The sequence below is a fragment of the Dipodomys spectabilis genome, unplaced genomic scaffold, assembly GCF_019054845.1.
Source record: "Dipodomys spectabilis isolate Male_0828 unplaced genomic scaffold, ASM1905484v1 ptg000043l, whole genome shotgun sequence".
NCBI classification, from domain to species: Eukaryota; Metazoa; Chordata; class Mammalia; order Rodentia; family Heteromyidae; genus Dipodomys; species Dipodomys spectabilis.
The window spans coordinates 35884202-35899419 of record NW_024870720.1 but is presented as its reverse complement, the minus strand read 5'-3'; the positions used below and the strand labels follow the sequence as shown (position 1 = coordinate 35899419).

Here is a 15218-nt window from a genome sequence, read left to right as displayed (position 1 = left end):
TTGATTAAGTTGTAAGAAAGAAGTCTAAGAATTTTATCTGTTGATGTCTTTTGTGCCTTATGGTGTAAAAATAAATGCCAATCCTAAATATTTTAACAAATTCAAAATTCTCAGTTAAGTTTAGCTGAGAAAGCATTCCTTTATTTTGGCATAGTTAAATTTTGTAAAGGAAGAAAATTGGAATCAGATGACTGCTTAGATACTTGGAGTAAATGTCTCTCGCAAATGGATGACATTTGATAGGGGAAAAAAAAGGAAGATTTTAGCAGTAATTGTTCGTTGCTTTTTCTGCAATGTTTCTCAAGTAAATTTACTTGGTATTGCTTCTTACGATCAAACTAGCTCTGGATGTTATTGGTTGGGTCTTTCATCTTCCTTGTTACTAATAAACTTTTAATGCTACCTTCTTCAACTTCCTGTGTGATTGTTTTGTGTACCAAAGGCTCTTAAAGACTCTGACCAAGTAGCACAGAGTGATGGGGAGGAGAGCCCTGCTGCTGAAGAGCAGCTCTTGGGAGAGGTACTTACTTTTTTTCATATTATATTGGACAAGGATGTGATATTTATGTATCTCACATTGAATCATAGAAAATTATCTTGACTACCTTACAAAATGAAGTTGTAGCATATTGTTTTCCTAAAACTATTTACAGTAGGAATCTGTTTACCTAGACTGACAGAAATAGCACCTCTGAACTCTAGTTCTCTTACCTTGCTTATGGATTGTATAGTTTAAAAGTAACAACTCATTTGAAGTTAAATGAATTTGGTCAGATGGCAGTTAGCATCTGTTAAAATGAAGAGATCTTATTTAAAAATCTGTTTATTGCATGTCAACTTAATTATTTTTTTTAGCATACTAATATTTAGGGACCATTACGTATAGTCTAGGCTTTGAATTAGCCCTGAACTTGGAATGCAAATAAAAAATACTCCTCTGAACTAAACTGATTGTCATGATTTACTGTTCATTGCTCCTTAGTTATACTAGTTATACTTGATAATTGTTGTAACTAATTAAGAGTCCTTGAACACAGAATTGTATCATTTTTTCCTTTTTAATTTCTGGAGCACCTTAACCACTAATAACTAATTCTATAATTTACTTTTCTTGTTTCTAATTTTATTTCATTTTGGAAAATTAATCAACGAGTTCTTCTCATCTCATCTTTTTCTTTTTCATTGCTCTTTGTGATAGGGGAATATCTTAAATATGGAATATTTTATATAATCATTTAAGTTATAAAAACAATGCATCAATATATTTAGACTTAAGATTATTATTAAAAAATATTTTTCCCTTGAAATCAGTTTCCTAGCATTTAACAGAGCAACAAGATAGGGATAAAAATCTTAATAAAATTTGAACTCATTTGTGGGAATGCCTAGAGAGAATTGTAGATGTATAAATATTGTATATTTGTTTGTTTGTAATTACATTAACTATTTTAAGTAAAAGATTTGATAATATATCATGAATTATAAGTAATAATGCTTGAAAAAATTGTGTTTAAAGGGATAAATCTACACTTAACAATTTTGTACCATTTGACCTTGTGTATATTTTAGAAATCCAGTAAAAGCTGTTTGTAGAAAGCTAATTTGAAAAAGTTAAACAAGGAAAGTTTGTATTTGTACATTGTGTATGATACTGGGGATTAAAACCAACGACTCTTACAAATGCTTTCAAATGCTTTATTCACTTGGGGAAAGTTGATTTTTTTTCTTTGGTGGGTAGTGGCGCTTGAACTCTGGGCCTGGGTGTTGTCCCTCACCTCTTAAGCCTAAGGCGAGCACTCTACCACTGAGCCACAGCGCCACTTTCTGGTTTTCTGGTGGTTTACTGGAGATAAGAGTCTCATGGACTTTTCTTCCCTAGGCAGGCTTTGAACTGCCATACTCAGATCTCAGCATCCCCAGTAGCTAGGATTACAGGCATGAGCCACCGACATTTGGTTTATAGTTGATTTTTTTTGTAATACAAATACTAACTAGTTAAACATGAAGTTATGCTATACTCTACAGTAAAATGTTTCAGTTCCACAATGATTTTAATTTTAAGAATTTACATTAAAATATACAGGTAATACACAAGCACAGAAAATAGTTTGTCTTGTAGGAGAGCAGGATTTTTTTGTGTTTTTTTTCTTTTTTTTTTGGTCGGTCATGGGGCTTGAATTCTGGGCCTGGGCGCTGTCCCTCAGCTCTTCAGCTCAAGGCGAGCGCTCTACCACTTGAGCTACAGCGCCACTTCCGGTTTTCTGGTGGTTTATTGGAGATAGGAGTCTCACGGTCTCTCCTGCCCAGGCTGGCTTTGAACCGCGATCCTCAGATCTCAGCCTCCTGAGTAGCTAGGATTACAGGCGTGAGCCACCAGCGCCCGGCTGTGTTGTTTTTTTCTTTTTTTTTTTGTTGTTGTTGTTGTTTTGCTGGTCCTGGGCCCTCTTCCACTCTTTGTGTTCAGGGCTAGTGTTCTACCCCTTGAGCCACAATGCCACTTTTAGTGTTTTCTGAGTAGTTTATTGGAGATAAGAGTCTCACAGACTTTCCTGCCTGGCTGGCTTTGAACCATGATCCTCAGATCTCAGCCTCCTGATCTAGGATTACAGGTGTGAGCCACTGGCACCCAGCAGTATTTTTCTTTAAAAAGAAACAGTTTAGAATATTAGTATAGACTTTACAAGTTGAACATTCCTAATTGAACTAGAATTTGGGATTTGAATTATTTCAGATTTCAATTTTTTCCTGTAAATATTCAAACTATTGCCCTACAAGTTCTCTCTCTCCCTCTCTCTCTCTGTCTCTCTGTTTCTCTGTGTCTCTCTCTCTCTCTTTCTTTCTCTTTCCCTCCTCCTCTGTATAACCAGTTTCACCTGTTCTGTCAGATATGACTAATTTGGGAGAACATGAAATATATAATTGGATTTGGGTATATTTAAATATTTACAAATACTATTTTTTCTTTATGGTGCTAGAGATCAAACCCAGGGCCTCACATATGCTGGGCAAGTACCCTACTACTGAGCTGCACCTATCTGCAGCCCCCTATATTGCTTTTGAGGGTTTAGTTGTTGTTGTTTGTTTTTGCTGGAGCTAGAGCTGGAGCTTGAACTCAGAGCCTCAAGTTCTTGCTAGACTTTCTCACTCACAACTGGTGCTCTACCAATTTTCCATGCCTGCACTTCCACTTCCAACTTTTCTGCTGGTTAATTATAGATAAGACTATCTTGTTTTTTTTCTGCCTCTGGTCGCTTCAAAACCAAGATTCTCAGATAGAAGCCTGCTGAGTAGATAAATTATAGGTGTTAGCCACTGGCTCCTGGCCCTATATTGCTTTTGTGCTGAGAAACATCAAGGCTTTTTTTTCATGATTTAATTAAAATAAAAAACGCTATAATCAAACTTAGTAGGCTGGAATGTATAAATGTGTAGAAGTAGGTTTGTTTTAAAATTTAAATATAATTTAAGTCATGTACATTTTGAAAGTTTAAAGCTACTCAGAATAGGGTATCTAAGAAAACAGATTCTTCATTGTTTGTTTGTTTGTCTGCCTGTTCTGGGCCTTAAACTCAGGGCCTGGGCACTGTCCCTGAACTTTTGTGCTCAAGTTAGTACTACTTCTTAGAGCCACAGCTCCATTTCTGGCTTTTTGGTAGTTAATTGGAAGTAAGAGTCTCATGGACTTACCTGCCTCGGCTGGCTTTGAACCATGATCCTCAGATCTCAGCCTCTTGAGTGGCTAGGAGTATAGGTGTAAGTCACTGATGCCTGGCTGATCCTTCACTTTTGGTAGTAACTTTGCTATTCCGAGCTGGAGTATCTTAGAAAACAATATTTCTTCACTTTTTTTTTCTTATGCTAGTCATGGGTTTGAACTTGGGGCCTGGACTCTGTCCCCTGAGCTTCTTTGGCTCAGGGCCAAGTCCTTTACCACTTAAGCTACAGGTCCACTTTTGGCTTTTTGCTGGTTAATTGGAGATAAGACTTTCCTGGCCAGGCTGGCTTCAAACTGTGATCCTCTGTTCTCAGCCTCTGGAGTAGCTAGGATTACAGGCATGAGTTATTGGTGCCTGGCAGATTCTTTACTTTTGATAATAACTTTTCTGATACCTATAATGAATAGGTACACTTGTATTTGGTTGTGGCTTTCCTTCCTTCCTTCCTTCCTTTTTTTTTTTTTTTTTTTTTTTGGTCAATCATGGGGCTGACTGGATGCTGCCCCTGAGCTTTTTTGCTCAAGGCTTGTGCTCTGCCATTTTGAGCCACAGCCCCATTTCCAGTTTTATTGGAGATAAGAGTATTATGGAAAGAAAAAAGCTGGAAGTGGTGCTGTGGCTCAAGTGGTAGAGTGCTAGCCTTCAGCTGAAGAGCTGAGGGACAGCGCCCAGGCCCAGAGTACAGGCCCCACGACCGGACCCAAAAAAAAAAGCATCATGGAGGGCTGGGAAGGTGGCTCAGTGGTAGACTGCTTGCCTTGCGTGCATGAGGCCCTGGATTCGATTCCTCAGCACCACATAAGCAGAAAAACCAGGAAGTGGCACTGTGGCTGAAGGTGGTAGAGCTCTTGCCTTGAGCTGAAGAGTTCAGAGACAGTGCCCAGGCACAGAGTTCAGGCCCTACAACTGACAAAAAAAAAAAAAAAAGTATCATGAAGCTGGACGCCGATGGCTCACACCTGTAATCCTAGCTACTCAGGAGGCTGAGATCTGAGGATCATGGTTCAAAGCCAGCCCAGGCAGGAAAGTCAGTGAGACTCTTCTCCAATAAACCACCAGAAAATGGAAGTAGGGCTGTGGCTCAAGTGGTAGAGAGCTGAAGAGCTGAGGGACAGCGCCCAGGCCTAGAGTTCAAGCCCCACAACTGGGGGTGGGGGAGGGAGAATATCATGGACTTTTCCTGGCTAGGCTGGCTTTGAACCATGAAACATCAAATCTCAGCCTCCTGAGTAGCTAGGATTTATAAGCTTGAGTCACCAGCTCCTGGCTTGAGTTTAACATTATTTCTGATCACCTAGGATTTTTTTCTGACTGCATAAGGAGAATAAATCAGGAAGTGATAGAGCCTAGTGTAAACTAGGTTAAGAAAGCATCTCTAGAGTAAGTTGACATATCATCAATTTATTGTCAGTAGATGAATCATCAGATATAAATTTTGTTTGCCAGTAAATTATTCTGTACTTTACTTTGGCTAAATTGTTGCCTTTTCATCTCCTTAGTGTGTAAAAGAGGAAAAACAAGAATCTGAATTTCTACCTTCAGCTAAAGGAACCTTTAATATTTCCATCAGTGGGGGTAAGTCCATGTTTTTTGGATTTCAAATTTTTTTAAACCATTTGAAGACAGTTTTAAGTTAGAAGAGAGAGAGAGAGAGAGAGAGAGAGAGAGAGAGAGAGAGAGTATGTGTGTGTGTTGTTTTGAGACAAGATCTTGTTTTATAGTCCAGGATGGCCTTCCAAGTAATTATTCTGTCTTAGCCTTCCAAGTGCTGGGATCATAGGCATAGATATCCTATAGTACCTGATTGGAAATTTTTTGTCAAAGATAGAAAGGAAGCCAGGCGTCCGTGGCTCACGCCTATAATCCTAGCTTTTCAGGAGGCTGAAATCTGAGGATGGCAGTTCAGAGCCAACCTGGGCAGCCGGAGCAGGAAAAGCCGTGAAATTCTTTATCTCCAATAAATCACCAGAAAACTGGAAGTGGTGCTGTGGCTCATAGCACTCTCCTTGAGCTGAGAAGTTGAGGGACAGTGCCAAGGTTCAGATTTCAAGCCCCACAACTGACCAAAAAATTAGTATAGGTAATTGGTATCTTAGGAAGGAGGGAGGTATATTCTGATACCTAAGTGATTTTTCAGTAATCCAGTTTAAGCACCCTACAAATGTCATTATTTTACATATATCTTAGTTTATTTTTATAGCTCTCTTTCATAAATACTAACAGTTTATGTTAGAAATTTTATCCATCAGTTTTCAAAAACTAGCACTGTGTTCTCCCTTTCTGTTATGTATAAAAGCAGGTGTGTAATTTTCTTGTTGTAATAACTGTCTCTGGTAATTTGTGTGTTTTATTTCCTTGTTGCAGATATTGATGGCTTAATTACTCAGGCTTTGCTGACTGGTAATTTTGAGAGTGCTGTTGACCTTTGTTTACATGATAACCGAATGGCTGATGCAATTATATTGGCCATAGCAGGTGGACAAGAACTCTTGGCTCGGACTCAGAAAAAATACTTTGCAAAATCCCAAAGCAAAATCACCAGGGTATGTAATTTTTCAAGATAAACAATAACATTTATCTTTCTATTTGTTTTATTTTTGACACAGAGTCTCAAAATGTAGTCAGGCTGGCCTCAAAAGTTTTTTTTTTTTGTCAGTCATGGAGATTGAACTCTGGGCCTGGGTGCTGTCCCTGAGCTCTTCAGCTCAAGGCTGGCACTCTGCTGCTTGAGCCACAGTGCCACTTCTGGTTTTTTCTGCTGGTTAATTGGATATAAGAGTCTCATGGACACTCCTGCCTGGGCTGGCTTTGAACCACAATCCTCAGATCTCAGGCTCCTGAGTAGCTAGGATTACAGACATGAGCTACCTGCGCCTGGCTAATGATCCCTTTTCTTTCTTTTGTTTTTTTTGGGTCCGGTCGTGGGGCCTGAACTCTGGGCCTGGGTGCTGTCCCTCAGCTCTTCAGCTCAAGACTAGGGCTCTACCACTTGAGCCACAGTGCCACTTCCGGCTTTTTTCTTATGTGGTGCTGAGGAATCGAACCCAGGGCCTCAGGCATGCAAGGCAAGCGCTCTACCACTGAGCCCCCTTCCCAGCTCCTAATGATCCCTTTTCTAAAATGTATAATTTGTTTTATGTTAAGCTTTTAAGAATTTTTCATATCATGGAAAGCAATTCTCATGGAAAGTATTTCAATAAAATTGCACCAGTTTTGAATCCCAACTGCACTGGTTGTCAGTCTCTACAGCCTCAGCTCAAGTTTCTCTTTTTTACTTTGTATACCTCTCTATTGTACTTTAACCATAGTGATTATCTTCAATCTCTTATTCCATACGTGTTCCTTTCTCTGTGGAATTTTGTCCCCTATTTTAACTTAACCTAGAATGACTTTTTCTTCTTGTGAAGTTACTTCCTGCTTATACTTCAAACTACGTCTTAAAAGTGCATGTTCAGGCATTTTTCCTGATCCATCACACCAGGGTACATTTTCCTGTTCTGTTAACATGCTATACATGTTATAAAATATGTATGTGTTTTTCTAAGGAAAAATAATGCTATTTATTGAGTCATTTGGTTGAATTATATACTTCACTTTGCAACTAGTTTATTTGGTATGAAGTACAGTGATTAGTGGTTTTTTTTGTTGTTGTTGGTTGTGGGGCTTGAACTTTGGGCCTGGGTGCTGTCCCTCAGCTCTTCAGCTCAAGGCTAGCGCTCTACCACTTGAGCCACAACACCACTTCCAGTTTTCTAGTGGTTTATTGGAGGTAAGAGTCTCACGAGGGGCTGGGAAGGTGGCTCAGTAGTAGAGTACTTGCCTTGCATGCCTGAGGCCCTGAGTTCGATTCCTCAGCACCACATAAGCAAAAAAAAACGCCGAAGGGGTGCTGTAGCTCAAGTGATCAGAGTGCTAGCCTTGAGCTGAAGAGCTGAGGAACAGCGCCCAGGCCCAGAGTTCAGGACCCAAAACCGGACCCCCCCCCCCAAAAAAAAAAAAAAAAAAAAAAAAAGAGTCTCATGGACTTTCCTGCCTGGGCTGGCTTTTAACCATGATCCTCAGATCTTAGCTTCCTGATTAGCTAGGATTACAGGCATGAGCCACTAGTACCTGGCTTTCATTAGTGGTTTTGAAAAGTAATGCTGGAAATATAATTCAGCAGTAGAACTTTTTATGCATATGATCCTGGTTTAGGTCCCTAGCACTGTAAGTTAGTGAGTGAGCCAATTAGTGGAATCAGTCTGTAAAGGAATGAATGGAGAAGTTAATTTTCCGTTAAGCATGTGTTAATAAAGTTAATTTTTGTCTGGTGCTGGAAATCCTGGCTACTCAGGAGGCTGAGAGGAGGTCATGGTTTGAAGCCATCTTTGGGCAGGAAAGTCTGTGAGACTCAGACCAGCTAATCACAGAAAAAGCTGGAAGTGGCTCTGTGGCTCAAGTGGCAGAGCACTAGCTTTGAGCAAAAAATGGAGCCCAGGGACAGGAACAGTACCCAGGCCCCAGAGTTCAAGTCCCAGGACTATCAAAAAAAAAAAAAAAGCATTAATATTATAAAAAGTTAATTTCCCCTTCGTTTTCCTTTCCCAAGCTCATCACTGCAGTGGTAATGAAGAACTGGAAAGAAATTGTTGAATCTTGTGATCTTAAAAATTGGAGAGAAGCTTTAGCTGCAGTATTGACTTACGCTAAACCAGATGAATTTTCAGCCCTCTGTGGTAAGAAATAAGCTTTCCATTAACTACATTACATAAATGGTGTGATATATTGTAAATAAAATTAATACAGTCTTTATTCGGGATTATTGTAAACCTCTTGATTGCAAATAAGAATTACAAAATGTAAGCCAAGTGCCACTGGCTTATACCTATAATCCAAGCTACTCAGGAGGCTGAGAACTAAGATTTGTGGTTTGAAACCACTCTAGGCAGGAAAATCCATGAGACTCTCATCTCCCAATTAACCACCAAAAGCTAGAAGTAGAGTTATTGTTCAACTGGTAGAGCGCCAATCTTGAGTAAAAAGACTAAAGAATAATGCCCAGGGCTTGAGTTCAAACCCCAGGACAAATGCCTATGTACACGCACGTGTGCGTGCACACGTGCACACACACACACACACACACACACACACACAATAAAATAGAGGATGAGATACAGCTCAGCTAAGTAGAACACTTGCCTATCGAGTAGAGGGTCCTCAGATCAATCCCTAATACCACCACCAAAAAAAAAAAAGTAAAAAGAATCATCAAGGGCTGGGAAGGTGGCTCAGTGGTAGAGCGCTTGCCTTGCATGCTCAAGGCCCTGGGTTCGATTCCTCAGCACCACATAAGAAAAAAGAAAAAAGCCGGAAGTGGCGCTGTGGCTCAAGTGGTAGAGCGCTAACCTTGAGCTGAAGAGCTGAGGGACAGCGCCCAGGCCCAGAGTTCAGGCCCCACGACAGGACCCCCCCCCCAAAAAAAGAATCATCAAGTACATTACTTTTTTCCTTTCTCCACTTGTTCATTTTTATTCATTGTGCCATACTGAGGTTTGAATTCGGAGCCTGGGTGCTGCTGTCCGTTAGCTTTTTCACTCAAGGCTAGCACTCTACCACTTGAGCCATAGCCTCACTTTTTAATACTGTTTGGTGGTTCTGGTTTCAGATACTTGACTCTGCTACTTGCTACTAGTATTACCTAGGAAAAATCATTTAAAAAAAATCTCATTGTAGGGCTGGGAAGGTGGCTCAATGGTAGACTGCTTGCCTTGCATGCATGAGGCCTTGGGTTTGATTTCTCAGCACCACATATGCAAAAAAAGCTGGAAGTGGTGCTGTGGCTGAAGTGGTAGAGCATTAGTCGATCTGAAGAACTGGGGGACAGCACGCAGGCCCAGAGTTCAGGCCCCACAACTGGCAAAAAAAACCTAAAACCTCATTGTATACCTCTCTAAATGACACTTAACATATTTCTCATTTACTAAATGTTAGCCATGATAAAATTAATTTTTAAAAAGCCCGTAACAGGTGGAATGCCAGTGGCTTATACTCATAATCTAGCTACTCAGGAGGCTGAGATCTGAGGATTGTGGTTTGAAGCCAGATGGGACAGGAAAGTCCATGTCACTTATATCTTTAATTAACTACCCCCAAAAAACAGAAGTACAGCTGTACTCAAGTGGTAGAGGGCTAGCATTGAACAAGAGTTTAAGTCCCAGGACTGCCACACACACAAAAAATCTCAACCATTTGCTACTTTGAAAATATCCAAATATGAAAATTAGACAACTGTATTTTTCTAAATAATGTATAGTAGATCTACTACTGATACTCTATTCCCAATGAGACATTAGGAATTATTTTATTAAGTAGTTGTACAAAGAGTTTATAATTCCATAAGTTAGGTTATGATGTACAATGCTTTTTAGTCTTTGTCACCGCTTCCATTGTTCTACCCCATTATTCTTCCTGTCCCTTCCCTCAAGTTATGTGGTTCATTTTTTTTTATAGTATATATTGAATGTAGTAACTACATTTGCTCACTCTCTATTTGCCATTAGGGATTTTCTATTTAAATATTCTTCCCATTTATTTTTTATTTTAATATAGTTTATGAAAATCAGTTTTATAGCTGGATATAGAATCTTGAGAAATCACTACTTGTGATTTATAATCCACTTAACAAAGGTGTTTACTGAGCATTTAGAGTAAGTTTGTTTCTCTCTGCTACTCATGAGCTGTGAAATTTAGTACATTCCTCAAAAATATTACTGAATTGCTCACAACTTCATATATACCTTAACTTTTTTTTTTTTTTTCTTCTTGATTTATAGATCTTTTGGGAGCTAGGCTCGAAAGTGAAGGAGATAGCCTCCTGCAGGCCCAGGCATGTCTCTGCTATATTTGTGCAGGGAATGTAGAAAAACTCGTTGCCTGTTGGACTAAAGCACAAGATGGTAGCAATCCTCTGTCCCTTCAGGTTAGTGTCTGAAAAAAAAAAAACTTGTTTTGTAGTGTTTTCTTTCACACTGTTTAAGATCAGGTTATATTCTAGAAATTCAATTATTCTAGAAATGTATTGCTTTCACCATACTTGCTTTTTGGAGTTTTTTTTTGCTGAATAATTATGCATTTATTTCTGACTTTAAAGAAGCAGTGTTTGAGATGATGGAATAGAAAAATGGGATTGCAACTCTTGGCAAGATAAGTGATCTGGGAGTAGTACGTGGCAGGAATACTGAACCATAGGATTTAGCTCTTTTCCTTATGCTGCTCATGCCTTCAGAGGCTTTACCAAGTGCTTGTGGCTAAGGAATAGGAGGCATCGCGAGAATTAATAGAGGATTTTCATGACGAAGGAAGAATGAAAGTAAGAAGTCAATGGAGTCCCCTGTAGCACCAATACACAAATAAGAGAAGTAAAACTGGGACTATTCTTAGGCATCTGAATTAGCTATATTTTTAGATTTTTTTTCCAATGCATATAATTAGCAGTTTTACATTTTGTTAATAATTATATTCTCTGTAGGAAGAGATTTTATCAGTAGAGTCATTGCTTTCAAGATCATTTCACTGGAACTAAAAATAAGGTAGAAAATCAAAGTGTTTCTTTTAATAGCTTCTGAAAGAAAAACTCTTTGTATAGCCTACTTACAGAGTTCACCTTGGATATCAGACCACTGGGCCATTGGGATACATTCAACACTTATATAGCATATATTCCCTTTAAAGGCCATGTACTTTTGTTCCTGGATCACTTCATAGTAATGGTATTGTTATAGGAAAGATAATATGATGTTTATACTCATAATTCTCTACTTGTAAGGACACAGTTTCTACCTAAAGGCAGAAACTATTTCCCAAGCACTTTCACTTTGGATAATAGCCTATTTTATATCAATAGACAAGTATCTAGCAATTTGAGGATGTTTAGGAGAAGACAGTAACTTATATCCTATCCATAAGTAAAAGACTTCCCTCCTCCTCACTTCTTTTTGCATTTCATAAAACGGTGGTCAACTATACCATGTACTTTTCAAATAGGGTTGTACTGGGTTTTGGAAATGTTAGAACCTTTCTCTTTCCCTACTGCTCCTCACACACTTGATCTTAGTATTTGTTTCTTTCTTGTTTTCCCTTATTTTTCTCATTTAGGATCTGATTGAGAAAGTTGTCATTCTCCGAAAAGCTGTACAACTCACCCAAGCCATGGACACAAATACTGTAGGAGTTCTTTTAGCTGAGAAGATGAGTCAGTATGCTAATTTGTTGGCAGCCCAGGGTAGTATTGCTGCAGCCTTGGCTTTTCTACCTGACAATACCAACCAGGTATTAGAATAATGTTTGTTTTCTTCTTTTTAATGAATGAATGAAATGAGTGTAAGTAGATTCCACTTGGTATTAGTTATGCACATGCTAGAACCTGAAATCTATGAAATAGATAGGATCATTTTTGATGTACCCTAGCTCTGCCAGAGAGATAGGATGCTATTGTAATATAATACATGCACTTAACATATACATATATGTGTGTATACAGACACACTCACACATCCAGAGCTATTTGTTTTTGTATATTAATTGTAGGAACCAGCTCATAATCTTAATATTATTTATTAGTAGGAATATTGGGAAGAATGGAAAGTCTTTTTTTATAATGATTTTATCATAAGCAGTTTTATAAAAACTTTTTTTTGTCAGTTGTGCAGCTTGAACTCAGGGCCTGGGCACTGTTCCTGAGCTTTTCTGCTCAAAGCTAGTATTCTGCCACTTTGAAATCTTTTTTTTTTTTTTTTTGGGGTCCGGTTGTGGGCCTGAACTCTGGGCCTGGGCACTGTCCCTCAGCTCTTCAGCTCAAGGCTAGCGCTCTACCACTTGAGCCACAGCGCCACTTCCGGCTTTTTTCTTTTTTCTTATGTGGTGCTGAGGAATCGAACCCAGGGCCTCATGCATGCAAGGCAAGTGCTCTACCACTGAGCCATCTTCCCAGCTATTCTGCCACTTTGAACCACAGCTTCACTCCCAGTTTTCTGATGGTTAATTGGAGATAATAGTCTCATAGAGTTTCCTGCCCAGGCTGGCTTCAAACAGTGATCCTTAGATCTCAGCCTCCTGAATTGCTCAGTAGTTAGTGCCCAACTTATAAAACTTTTGACTTGGGGCTGGGAAGGTGGCTCAGTGGTAGAGCGCTTGCCTTGCATGCCCGAGCCCCTGGGTTCGATTCCTCAGCACCACATAAGCGAAAAGAAAAAAGCCGGAAGTGGCACTGTGGCTCAAGTGGTAGAGTGCTAGCTAGCAAGCTTTTTAGCTGGTAATACTAGCTACTTAGGAGGCTAAGACCTGAGGATCTTTGGTTCAAAGCCATCCTGGGCAGGAAAGTCTGTGAGACTCTTATCTCTAATTAACCACTAAAAAGCCAGAAGTGGAGCCGTGATAGAGCCTTGAGCATAAAAGCTGAGGTACAGTTGAGATAGAGAAAGACATAGAAGGAGGAAGAGAGGGAGAGAGAGAAAGAGGAATTAAACTGTTTCTAGTACTGTTTATAATATACTTTTAAGATTGTCAGATTTACAGGCAAGTCCCACCATACTTGGCCTTATATACATTTTCCATTTGTTGTTGTTGTTGATGATGTTGTTCTTGGGGCTTGAACTCAGGGCTTGGGTGCTGTCCCTGAGCTCTTTTGGTAGCACTCTACCATTTTGAACCACAGCTCCACTTCCAGATTTCTGGTGATTACTTGGAGATAAGAGTCTCACAGACTTTCCTGCCTGGTTTGGCTTTGAACTGCGATCCTCCAATCTCTGCCTCCAGAGTAGCTAAGATTACAGGCATGAGCCACCAGCATCTGGCGCTTATATACGTTTTCTATGCATTATTTTTCATGCTTTTAGTAACATCCTTTATGCAAAAAAGCATACTTTGGTGTTAGTGCTTTCTATTTAGAAAGTAAACTTGCAGTTTCTGAAGCATAAGTCTTAAAACTTTGCAATATCTTTGATAAACATAATTGCCCCCTATAAAAGTATATCATAAGAGTTTAAATGGCCTCATAGAGCCTTTAACAAATTTATATAATTGCATAATTTTTAAGACATAGAAATCAGCTACTTATGAAACATTTTAGCACATTGCTTTTTAAAATTTTGTTAACACCTAAAACATATTTATGGCCAGCATATATATGGTCAACTTTTGTAAATTTATATAATCGTAGATCTGTATGAGCTAGAGATCCAGATTTGGCATCTTTGTATTTTAAGTTATTTTAAAATATTTTTTTAAAAATTCATTTTTAAATCATTGTTTGCTTTCATTACCATCTTAGCAAGGTGATTTTCTTTGGGGACCTTATTTAGTTTTTGTTTTAGAAGTAATCCTGTGATTTGTGAGGTTAAATAAATAAAACCAAAAGAGTGATTGTAATAAGTGACATGAAACTTGCCATGAAATGAGCATGGTATAAATCCTTGCCTCAGTTAAACTACACTATTATATGATGGTCCTTTGGCACCAGTCTTAAGAAACTACAGTGTTGAATCCTTAAATATCAGAGACTGTAGGACAATACTTTGGATAACATGTTGACAAAAAAAGGGTCTCTTGAATGATTAAATTACTTTAAATCAACATGCTATCATTGTTGTGTGAAATCAATGACTTTTTCTTTTTTTCCCATTGCTTCTTATAGCCAAATATTGTGCAGCTTCGTGACAGACTGTGTAGAGCACAAGGACAGCCTGTGCCAGGACAGGAATCACCCAGAATTCCTTATGAGAGGCCACAGCAGCCATCCAAGGGCAGGCCTGGTGCAATTGCTGGCCACCCACAAATGCCTAGAGTTCAGCCTCAACAATATTATCCCCATGTGAGTAACACGATTCAAATAAAGTAGGAATACCTATACATTTCTATTTAAATTTAGTTTATTGGGCGAAAGATCTGTGATATGGTAAAAATAGACAACGTAGTTTTAATAATTTTACTTTCTAGATGCTTGAAAGTAGGGTTTATGACCTGCTATTTGAAGTTATCCCTTTAATCTAATCAAACAGATTATATTTTGATACAAGTCAGTTTTAAACTCTATAGGAAGATTTATTCTCAGCTATTTCTCATCAAACATCGCTTACACATGCATCTTTTCTTGAGACTTCCATTTTTGATTAATCTAAAAAGCCATAAGTAAGGTAGTAAGAATAATCTTTGTAAGGATTTGAGAAGATCTTACAATGTATAGTGTTTTTTTTTTAATTGTCAAGGTGATATACAGTGGGGTTTCAGTTACATAAATAAGATAATGAATATATTTCTTGTCAACCTTATTACCCCTTCCCTCAATTTTCTCCTACTTTCCCTGCCCCCAACTCTCCCCTAAGTTGTACAGATCGTTTCCAACATAGTGTCTTGTGTGTAGTGCTGTTGCATTGGTTCCCCCCTTGTCCTTTGTCTCACCATTCTGTTGTTCCCCTTCCCTTTCCCTAATTCAAATAAATGTATATACAATACCAGGGTACCAAAATC

The 15218-nt window shown here is 38.7% G+C and overlaps 1 protein-coding gene across 4 annotated transcripts in view; it reads left to right on the top strand.

The window, feature by feature from the left end:
• Sec31a (SEC31 homolog A, COPII coat complex component) overlaps positions 1 to 15218 on the top strand; it is an 82602-nt gene that overhangs the window by 42942 nt on the left and 24442 nt on the right. For all 4 annotated transcript variants that reach the window (XM_042678283.1, XM_042678285.1, XM_042678284.1 and 1 more), the window contains 7 exons: positions 443 to 520; positions 5216 to 5291; positions 6081 to 6259; positions 8305 to 8431; positions 10529 to 10674; positions 11850 to 12023; positions 14386 to 14562. In XM_042678283.1, the coding sequence (XP_042534217.1) occupies positions 443 to 520; positions 5216 to 5291; positions 6081 to 6259; positions 8305 to 8431; positions 10529 to 10674; positions 11850 to 12023; positions 14386 to 14562 (957 nt within the window). The remainder of the gene's footprint in view (positions 1 to 442; positions 521 to 5215; positions 5292 to 6080; positions 6260 to 8304; positions 8432 to 10528; positions 10675 to 11849; positions 12024 to 14385; positions 14563 to 15218) is intronic.